The sequence below is a fragment of the Lagopus leucura genome, unplaced genomic scaffold (genome assembly GCF_019238085.1).
Source record: "Lagopus leucura isolate 7727_CA_CO unplaced genomic scaffold, USGS_WTPT01 Super-Scaffold_100052, whole genome shotgun sequence".
NCBI classification, from domain to species: domain Eukaryota; kingdom Metazoa; phylum Chordata; class Aves; order Galliformes; family Phasianidae; genus Lagopus; species Lagopus leucura.
Window position 1 is genome coordinate 460,892 of NW_024962298.1, and position 10,776 is coordinate 471,667.

At 53.0% G+C, this 10,776-nt stretch overlaps 1 protein-coding gene across 1 annotated transcript; it reads right to left on the reverse strand.

The window, feature by feature from the left end:
* Positions 1–18: 18 nt before the first annotated feature.
* SNX1 (sorting nexin 1) lies at positions 19–10,694 on the reverse strand. Its single transcript, XM_042885765.1, has 15 exons — positions 10,560–10,694; positions 9,481–9,583; positions 8,455–8,591; positions 7,175–7,241; positions 6,370–6,413; positions 5,314–5,455; positions 4,719–4,797; positions 3,915–3,990; positions 3,317–3,430; positions 3,084–3,177; positions 2,381–2,586; positions 1,200–1,343; positions 1,008–1,088; positions 678–749; positions 19–419 (listed from the first exon to the last, which is right to left on the reverse strand). Exons 1-15 carry the CDS (start codon positions 10,692–10,694, stop codon positions 369–371), a joined length of 1,545 nt encoding a protein of 514 aa, XP_042741699.1. The 3' UTR covers positions 19–368.
* Between the last annotated feature and the right edge of the window lie 82 nt (positions 10,695–10,776).

A 10,776-nucleotide genomic window follows, 5' to 3' on the forward strand; every position in this document is an offset into this window, starting at 1 on the left:
CAACACCACACGCCTGGCTGCCCTGATACAAGTTTTATTACATAGTCGTAATGGCACTGCAGGAGTAAGATAGTCGTAAGAGCCTTAAAACCCAGCCTGAAAAATATACATTATAGTGTCGTTAACCCCCTTTGCTCTTCACCTACTCAGGGCTGGCTGGAAAGCAGGAAACTCATTTCTCTTCAGTAAGAAAATATATGTTGCTAAATGAAAAATATACAGTTAGAAGAGTTACTGGCTTGTAAGCTGCTCGTTTGGGGGTTAAACCTCTACCAGCGCTCAAGTGTTTAACTAGGGTTCGTTCACGTGTAAAAGAGGTATAGTGTATAAAAAGGCAAAGTTCAGGTATGCTTGCTGGCTTGGTCCAGTTAAGAAATGGCCTTGGCTTCAGGTAAGAATGCTTCCCAGTACTTCACCAGCTGTGGAGAGGAGGAGAAAAGAGTCAGGAGCCAGCACAGCTCAAGTGCATTGTGAATGAACTTTAAATTCAGCAGACTCAAAAGGGTTTCTGGGGGGGGGAGGAGGAGCTTTTGCCTCTTCCAACACACACACAGCTCTGCCGAGGCATCCCCTGGAGTACAACGCTTAATGAGCAGCTCACTCATTAGCAGCACTCCCCCACTGTGGACTCAGGCTGAGCTCCAGGATGCATAGGAGGGCTGGCAGAGGGCACTCACCTGCTGCTGAGAGTTCAGTAACGTCTCCAGGTACTTTGTCACATGGTTTCTGAAGTCCTTGGATTTCTCTTTCTGCAAGACACGGTTGCAGAAGTGAGCACAAAGCTGCAGCAACCACTAAAACCCTCACGTCTTCGTGGGGAGGCCTAAACACGGGCTAGATCCCGATGGTTTGGAGGATCACTGCAGGCCTGCGTGCTTTGAGCAGAAAACCCCCCTTCAGCCAAAACCCCCCTTCTGCAGCGCTGATGCCCCATTCGAACACTTCTGCATTTGCAAATATCACCAACTGCTGGGAGAGCTGCCTGCTGATGGCTGGGGCTGACCTACCTCAAACCGTATCACTTCCTTGCGGATCACAGCAGAAATCCGTTCAAAGTCCCTTTCATACTGCGTCACACGAGACTCCCACTGCAGAAAGAGGAAGCGTGCAGTTTCCAGGGCTGCAAAGCTTTTTGCTCATTGTCTGAGTGGTTTCGCAAACCCGACTGCTCAAACTCAAGGGGCCACAGCACGCCTCACCTCTGAGATCTCCTCCTTGGCCTGCTGCAGCTTGTCAGGTTTGTTGGCCCACAGCAGCCTGGCCTCCATCTCCCTCTTCTTCTGCAGCATGGTCTGGGCATCCTGCCACCGCTGCCAGGTCTTCATACGTTGGTCAAAAGCTCCCTGAAAGGAAGAAGCAGAGGCTGGGCTGGCACATTCCAGTGTGACAAGCATGGGGCTGCGCCCTCTGCCACCTCGCTGATGGCTGCACCTGGGGCCACATGAGGGAACCACAGTGGCAGCACAAGCCAGAATATGGAGCGTCTTGCCCGCTGCTCTACCAGGGAAAGGGCAGCTCTGAGGCCTCCCTCAGTACAGGGTTCAGTTTATTCCTTCCATCAAGAACAGCCATTGCAAGGAAACACCTTTGCTAGCTCCACACTGCCTCTCTTGCACAGCAGTGACCACAAGTCACAGCAAAGCACTCCAACACCTGCCAGACAGTATTTTTGTGAGCCACCAGCCCCGGCAAGGAAGAGCTATCACACTTCTGAATGCATCCAGCCAGATAGTAGGGAAGAGCTAGAAGAGCAGAAAGCAGATGTGGCAGCCTGGCCAGAAGGACAGAGCAGCCGAGAGGCAGGCAAAGGCTGAGGCAACATTATAGCTTCTCCCAAGAACATGCCTACCTCCAACACTATCAGTGGTCTTGGTCCTCTGCAGCACCCATCATATCTCCCCGTGCCAAGCAGGCTGCATTTTGGCCTCTGTAGTCTCCAACTAGGGCAGGAACAAGTCAGCCTGCCCGACTGGGAAGTCACCTGGAACTTGTTTTATCCAGCCTCTGGCACAGAAGCCTGTGTATCAGGCAGGCAGGCTTCAAGACCCAGTCTACTTACAACACAGATGAGAGGTTACCAGCTTACAACCTCTGCAGCAGCTGCAGCCTTCTCCCCTGGAGGGGCTGAGACCACCTATAAGCCATGAACTTGACCCATATTCCCTCTGGAGAACAAGGGCTCAGCCAGATCTCACCTACCCTATGTTCCCGATCCAGCAGCAAGTTTGCTTTCTGCTCAGAAAGACCAGTGATGCCATTCTCTCTGCTTGCACTCACAGGACCAGCTACCTCCTGGCACACCTCAGCCTAAGATCTATGCTAAGACCAGTGGTTCTGCCCTAGAGGTTGGCTCTGAGGATTGCCCTAGAGGAGTGCTTACCCTTACAACTGAGAGGAGGCGGATGTAGTCTCCCAGGAGCTCAGCCAGGACGAAGAAGTCATTGTTAGCCTGTTCCTGGTGCAGCTGTTCAATCTTCTCTTCCACCTCAGCCAGCTGGGACAGTGCTCGGGACAGGGCCGTGTTGTCCTCAGAGCTCCCCAGCATGGCCAGACTCTTTGCAAACTGTGCTGTATTCAATGCTAGCTCTAGTGAATGGAATAAGAGAGTCAGCTGTGGGCTTTGCTACACCGGGTGCTACACAAAGAAAGCCCTGGCCTACAGTTCAGCCCTGGGAGCTGCTTTTCTGTAGCCCCAAGAGACATCAGCTAGCAGAGCCAATGCCACCTGAGAGCTGGTGGCTTCTATGAGACACGGAGAACCCCCGCCAGGAAGAGGGAAACAGCAGTGGGAGGACAGGCACAAGTTTGCAGATGTCAGCCAAAACATGCAAAGGGAAACATTCCTGCTCCCTGCCACAGGACAGGGTAGCATTAGTAACAAGATCAGCTCTGGTCTGGTTCATTACAGCAGCTTTCAGCCGCCAGGCTCACATCCTAGGTCTGTACCACCGGACAGAAACTGTGGCATTATCATTTTTACTTCTGTCTCCCAGGACAAAGAAGCAAAGAGCAAGAAAGCACTGCTGTATCTTCTCACAAGGCTTAACTCTTACAGTCCAAGCAAGCAGAACCCAGCCCGTTACCTTTCCTGTGGTTCACTAGCGTTTCTACAACAGCATGCAGCTTCCGCAGCCGCTGCTCCTCACACTCCACCTCCTGCAGCTTCTCCTCGAACCACTGAAATGGACAGACCCAGAGTTGCTTCCTACATTATCTGCACAGCTGCAGAGCTGCCCATGCACCCCTCCCCAAAAACGTGAGCTGGTGGGAAGGCGCAGCAAGGACAAGGACGGCCCGGAGACACCCGCACACTTACGATGTCTGATTCATTCATCTTAATGGTCATTTTGCTGACAGCGTCGGTCGCTTTGTTGAACATCTTCAGTATTCCTGCTCCACTCAGGGCCTGGGTGCCTATTGCTCTTGGCAGCTATAGAGAGACAGAAAAGTTTGTTTTGCCAGGAGATAAGGGTCGCTGTGAGAGCAGTGTCGATAACACCAGTGTCCTGGTGTGCTTCCACGAAGTCTGTTCCTACAGCAAAGCCTTCTGGCACAGCATTAGGCAGATGCTAAGATTTGCACCGTCACATTCTCCTCGCAGGTGCAGGGACCACACTGGCCACACAGGCAGGCAGACAGTCAGCACTTCTGTATCATTTGGGCATCGGGCTCCAGTCCCCCCCTTACCTCCAGACAGCAGGCTGCACTCTCATCATGGATTTCACAATAAACACAACCCCTGCTCGAAATGTGTGCCCCCACTGTGGTGTCAGCAAGCTTGGCCATGGCTCTTTATCAGCACACGGTGCTTAGATATGCACCAAGAGCATCTCACCAAGCTCTGAAGCACCATGCCCCCTTAGCTTCCTCTGCACCCCCAGGGACTCGCAGCCACCTCAGTCCACCCTACTGACCTCCTCCTTTTCCAAGAACTCCCTAACATCCGGATCCTGCAACATGGTTGGATGGCTGACAACTCTCTGTAGGTACCTGGGGAGAAAAACACACAGTACAAGTTACCTCTGCTGAAGCCTGGCTCCAAGCCACCTTGGTGAGCTGCAGCACACACGAGTCAGCTGCGACACACTTGTTTGCTCAGAAGCAGCAGCTGAAGTCAGACCCAGCCAGATGTTCTCATCCTCCCACCAAGAGTCCTCCCTCCCTGGGGACTCCAGTGAGACAAGTTTGCACCTGCACTCACTACACACTATACTCACTACACACCAAGGTTACTTGATACAGTAACTGATGAAGATTCAGTCTTACATTCCTCTGTGATGACACTTCAGAGGCTGAAGCTGGAGGTTATTGGCATACTGGTGCCAACTACAGCAGTTAGCAGGGGTGGCAGAGCGAAGGCCACTGGTGTCTGCATAGTTAAAGGTGCCAGTTAAAGAGAGGGAATTGTTTCTCACCTGATCTGCACTGTTTGTACTACTACTTAGCATCCAGATTTTTGGGCTCCTGAGACAGATCAGTTTTCTCCCTGCCTTGTCAGAGTTCAGCCAGATTTGGATGAGCACCAGCAAGAGTTTTTGAAGCAGAAGATACTTTTAGAGTCAACTCTTGCAGCTGCAACTCTTCAGTGGCCTCCAGGTTCCCTCTAAGCCTGGAAGCAGACTGCTTTTCTCACACAGGGAGAAGACTGCAGCCAGTCTGACCTTTCTGAGGTCCCTTGCTTGGTTCAGGCATGAGGGGATAGCTGTTGGGATCTGTACCTCTCTAGAGCAGCCCGTCTCTTTTCTAGGAACTCTGCAGAGGAGGAGTCTTCTTTCCCAACTTTCACTTTGGTCATTCCTAGCACAGAAGGTAGGTGCAATTAATGAGTGGCCCCAAACCGAATGCACAAGGTAGCAAGGTCTGTCACAAAGCATACGGGCTATCAGGGTGACAAGAGAGAAATCTGACCTTGCATCAGAAGAGCTACTTGGAAAATTAACATCTGCTTACATCTACATCTAGCAGAAATCTACATCCAGAAACGAGGCACTGCAATGCCAAGCGAGACCGGAACGAGGTCTGGACTCAAGCAAACAGAGCAATTCAGTGACAGTGCAATGATTTCACTCTTCTCCAAGAGGATGCAGAGCCACTCATCAAATCTAACAAGGCTTAATGCCCAGAGCTTCAAGCAGGGAGCCAACAGAGTTCAGTTGTGTCACAGAACTCAGATTATTTTATGCACCTACTTTCTCTTACTGCTCTGCAGCTTCCCTCTCAGCTTGGAGGTTGCAGGCAGACCCATCTTTTGGGCACAAAGCTCAAACCAGAAGGACCAGATCTAGAGCAGCACTCTGCACCTCCACCACTCACCTATGAGACTCTTCTCAGGCGGTGGAGGCACGATGAACCCATTTTGGGCATGCTTCTCCAACAACTTCTCATAGAGACCCAGAAAGTCACTGAACCTCCTTTTCACTGAGAACTGCTTGCTCCTGAACATCGGCATGCTCGTCTGGGGGAAGAGATGAGACCCACATCAAACTCACCCAGGGAAGCTTGCCCATGCACACACGGTGCACCGTCATTTCTGGGGGTGGCAATAGGGCATCCTGGGCTCTGTGGGATTTGAGGAACTCGCCAGGCCAAAAACTGAGCAAGCCCAGGTTTTCAGCAAATCTCCTCCCAGCAGCTCTCCTAGGGCTGAACAGCAGCATTAATACCAGTGACACAGCAGCTGCTGTGCCTGCGGGCTGCCTGCTAAGCCCTGCCTGTTGCCTAATCCCACCATCCCCGCTCCCCACAGGAACAGGCACTGCTGTCAGGTCACACACCAGGCTGCAGGGGCCATCAGCAGCTTTTGACTGTGTCTGCAGAGCAAAGCTGGCAGCTAACAAGCCTCCCAGTCCCTGCCACACACCCACAGCTGGGCGCTGCAAGATGCAGTGCCTGCAGCCCAACAGCTGCTGGACAGACAGCTAGGAAAGGCTTTTCAGAGAGCACAGAGATCGGCCCCAAAGCAGGGAAGCAGTTGCAGAAAGCTTGATGTCTTGTGACTAGCCCCAGAGAACAGGCCCTGGCAAGAGACTTGCTGGAAAGAGTTGCATGCAGGTGAGCTTAATCTGAAAGAACTGCCAGCACAGAACCACCAGGAACAGTGCCAGCACCTGGGGCTCTCCATAGTAGGTGACATTCCTGCTGCTCATTCCAATGCTGAGCAGATATCAGCTGAAAAGGTCTTCTTCCAAATAGATGCAAACCTGTTTCAGAGCTAGGCTCATCCTCTGATCTCTAAGGCTGGATTATAACTCATGAAGCCTTGTAGATTCAGGCCTCTCATCTATTTAGGTCACCACTGGCTTGACATGAAAAGGAAAGGCCAGCCCAGCTGCCTTAGACTGGGAAAAAAAAATGATGAGTTTGACATACCTGTGTTGATACTTTGTAGGCTACGTATGCATTCATGCCATCCCCTGCGGAAAGCAAAACCAAGGCATTAGCACAAGGTTGGCCTTTTGCACCATCACCCGGAGGCTTTGGTGGCTCCAGCAATCCCCTGAGCTTCGCACGCCACGGAGAGGGGATGGTGATTCTGATCTGAGCCCTGAGTCCGCACGCAGACTTCAGACCTTTCTGCAGAAGCCTGGAGCCCTGCCCACCACGCATTTCCCCAGCCTGGCTGCTCAGCCTTTCCCAAGGCAGCCAACGCCGACGGTCGGTCGCTCGTTATGCTGACAGCACAGGCGTAACTCCATGCACACCACGCACTGCTCGCCCTGCTGCAGCCCGCGGCTGTGCAGCACACGAAGCAGCCCTTCCACAGGACGCAAGTCAGGCTGGCTGCCTGTGGTTTGGCTCTGGGACGTCACAGCCAGCCTTTTCTCCAGCTAACACAGAAACTGCTCGCGTGGGGAGAGGAGGGTTTACGCCTCGTAGCTGAAGCAAAGGGCATCCTCACAAGTCAGACTCTGCCCCAGTGCCCCTCAGAAGTGCGCTGATTAGAAGCCAGCGCACCCCCAGCTCCAGAAGCCGTGAGCTGGCTGGGATCAGAGGGGCTCCCTGTGGGCTGCCTTTGGCTGGCTGAGCTGCTCTCGTCCCCGCTTCCAACAGAGAGAAAGCTTCGTGCTTCTCATTGCTCCGCAGCTGCCAGTGAAGGTGCCAAAGCTTGGGACAGCATATTTGATTTCAGGTTAAGGCAGTTTCAGCTCTCCCCTGCCAGCCATACACAACTCACCGACTTTCTCCGGGTCACTCACTCCTACAGTCAGCTCAAATTTGTCCTCCTGTTCCTCTTCTTCCAGCTGTTTGAAGTAAGCACATAAGGACAGCAAATTAGAACTAGAAATCCAGGCTTCCATACACAAAGTCCCATATGCTACAGAGCGCTGTCACCCTGCCAAGGCATCGTTGGCATTTCAGTCTGGTCAAGGCAATGCTATGAAGCCCCTGGGCTCCACACTTGTGTTGAGGCAGCACGTTCCAACCATCCTGGATTGGATTTGTCTCTACAGCAATGCTATCTGCACAGACTAACGCACAAACTGCTCACCACTAAGGCAGAACTCTGCCAAGCCCATCCTCAGCCCAGCTCTGCACAAAATAATTTCCTCTGGGCTCTTTTACATAATTTCAATTCTCACCCAAAACAGGTGAAGATACCGAAGCTATGCAGGAGGCAAACTACAGTGTGCAGGCACACAGGGATGGAGAACTGTGACAGCAACTGGCAGACCCAGCCTGAACCCTGAAGGTCAGAGGCAGCAAAAACAACAGTACTGCCTCTGACAGGCCACTGAGGCTTCAGGCTTGCTTGGAAAGCATTACAGCTCCTCATTAACAAGGTGAAGGTAAAGCATCTGCCCCACACAGCCTCTTGTTTAAGAACCTGAAGATGAGAGCTTCTCGGTTCACCAATCAGCCCAGCATTCTGCCCAGGTTCTGAGTTGCTTTGCTTGAGCCAGCCTGAAGCCAGCCTGCAACAATGACAGTACTGCAGAGTCCTCGTGATTTCAGGCTGCTTGAAGGGCAGAACAGGAGCTCTCTGCTCGTCACCAAAATAGTACTCATTTCTCAACAGGAAAAGGACACAGAATTAGGCAGAGCTCCGCCTAACTGAGCTTGGCAACCAGACCACAAGTTCCACTTAAGAAATCTGAGCTCCCAAGTCACCCAGGAGACTTTTTTATATCCACATGAGAGCAGTTCCACCACGTAACCCCATCTGTGGCAACAGAGGGAGCTGGAACTCTCAGTCAGAGCTCAGACCCTCAGCTCAGCCGCTCGCTCAGCACTGGAAGCAGCCTGCATCACCACGCTTCCACAAGAGCAAGGCTCACCTGAGCCCCACTTCAAGCCCCAGACTGACAGCCCGAGATAAAGCCAGGGCATCCAATGTGCCAATTACATTAATTACATCATTAGATGCAGGTTCCCATCTAAGTAAACAGACAGGTTCCTGCCAACTCCAGGTCCCAAACCAGCAGGGCAAGTTGGAAAGCTGAGAGCAGTTCTCACCTCCTCATAGCTCTTTGGAGGGTTTCTGGAAGAAGAGCTTGCAGCTACTTCTAATGAGGGGGCAGGATTGGATGCTTTGGCCAGTTCCTTCTTCTGGTTGTTCTGCGTGCTGTCTAGAGACAATTCTACAGTGGCATCTGTCAAAAGAAGTTGGCAAGAGTCAGCCTCTCTATTTTGGGTTTCTAAAAACGTCAGCATTTTCAGAGAGGCTCACGGGACCTAGGCAGCAACAACAGTCTTAATCAGCATTCAAGAAACACAGGGAAGACATCTGTATGTACTGGGAAGAGCACAACCTCACACAGCTTCGCTGCAGTAAGGGCATTTGATCAACGTAGCTGAACGTTTTGTTAATGGAAACTTACTCTAGAGAGGCAGTCAGGAGTTCCTTGCTGTGTGCTACCAGCAGCTGCACACTACAAAAAGCTACAGACAAACTGAATTTTAACACTGCACCTAGACTGACTCCTTCCCAGGACACTCATCCACCAGAGGAAGTCAAAGCTTCTACCTGTTACCAGATATGTCCAGAACTGACTTTCAGATGCCTGTGCCAGAGGTGTCATGCTCAGACAAGGAACAGGATTGCTGGGTAAGGTCCAACCCTCCTTGCTTCCCCCCACAGAGGGGTGTTACATTCCCTGTTCCTGGGGACCACCAGATCCCTGCTAGACACGCTTCCTCTATCTGCGCAGAGGGAGGAAAAGTTAGAGAGCAAAGGCCTTCCAGGTGTAGAAGGACACACTGCCTTGCAGTTCAATAAAAGCCCATTTTTAGGCCTCTTCACCTTGCAGGCAGTTAATCCTGCCGCATGATTAAGTGAGAGACCTGGAGGAGGCTACAGGACCTTCCCAAACACACCACAAGCACTCAGCACTCCCAGAGCACAGCATAAGCTTGAGAGATAAGGAGTTGTGATAGCCCAGAGCAAGCAGCCTAAGCACAGGCAAATCATGGCTAGAACACAGATGACTCTAAGCTTACAGTTCAGAAAGCACCAGTAAGGGCTCAGAGATGCAGACTCACCTGCAAACAGGTCCTGATCATCTTGCTCTACACGAACTCCGTTCTCTTTGGAGCTGTTGTTCACAGGAAGAAGCAATTCCCTTTTTGGTGCCGGGGGTTTGCTCTTTAAAACAATTAAAAGGACACAAGCAGTCATTAATGCTGAGGAGGTCCAGACGCTTCCACACAGGGTCACCACTACAAACCCAGCATGCACAACGGCCAGAGGCTGCTTCCCTTCCAGCACCCTTCATAATCCAGGTTGAGTACACAGATTGCAACAGCTCTCAGCAGCCCTGGGAGACCCAGCCCTTCTGTTTGCACACTGGCAGCAGCACCACTCAGGCCAAGCAAGCAGCACCAGTGAGCCTCGGGTGAGCATGCCAACACAAAACCCCTCGTAAAAGTCAAGATTTTGCTGCTGGTGGTGCAGGCCTGTGGCAATTTGCTTTTCAAGTGGCACCCAATCCTCCGTCTCACAGCCCAGCTAACAGAAGCTCTGTGCGCAGGGTCATTCAGACCCTCTGCTCCCACACAGGAGCTGTGGAAAAGCTCCCAAGCCAGCAAAAAGCTCTCCGCAGACAAGGCAAGGTGGGTGCTGAAGTTTCCTTGATGAGCCTCAAATGCTGAAGAGAGCTATCTACCCTTGGCTTTCAGTCTGCCTTAGTTTCTAAGAACACAGAAGTACCACGCCCCGCTCTCCACTTCTTGCTATAAGAGAACCGCAGCCTCCTTCAGAGCAGCCCATAACAGTGCCCAGCACCTCCGGCACACGAACCATCGGGGCCACTGTGGCTCCTCAGGCCCCCAGCCCGGCACTCAGCACAGGGGCGGACGCCGAGCTGACAGCTCTACCCGCACAGGAGCGCTGTGCTCAAGAGGAGCGCACCGAGCGTTAGTTATGACAGCTGCTCTAACAACCGCGTTAAGCGCCCGATAAGCGGCTTTAGCCGAGCAGCGCCGTTTCCTGCTCGGGGAGGCGCGATTCGCACCAAGGCCTGCGGCCCTCCGGCTCAGCAGGCCCCAAACATTCCTGAGCGCGGAGCAAAGCGGGCCCGGGAAGCCCCACCGCGCCCCGGTGTTTCCCCCTCCAGACTCACGGTGCTAGCGAAGATGTCCTCCCCCTCCGTGTCGCTGTCGGCGGCGTCGCCGTCGGCGGAGGACGGTGGGAAGGGCGGGGGCAAGTGCGGCCCCGGGGAGGGGGAGCGGGAGCCGCCGGCACCGCCCGACGCCATCTCCGCGCCGCCGCTTCCGCCCGCGACAGGCGAGACCGGAAGTCCCCGCCACTACTTAAAGCGTGGGGGGCGGAGCTAAGGG

Bases quoted from the DNA above. Each gene is read 5' to 3' on its own strand.
- SNX1 (XM_042885765.1), bottom strand. From the start codon at position 10,694: ATGGCGTCGGGCGGTGCCGGCGGCTCCCGCTCCCCCTCCCCGGGGCCG. The intron at 2,587-3,083 runs GTAACGGGCTGG...TCCATTCACTAG, and splicing joins GCTAGTGAACCACAGGAAAG to AGCTAGCATTGAATACAGCA. The intron at 750-1,007 runs GTAGGTCAGCCC...CGTGTCTTGCAG, and splicing joins AGGAAGTGATACGGTTTGAG to AAAGAGAAATCCAAGGACTT.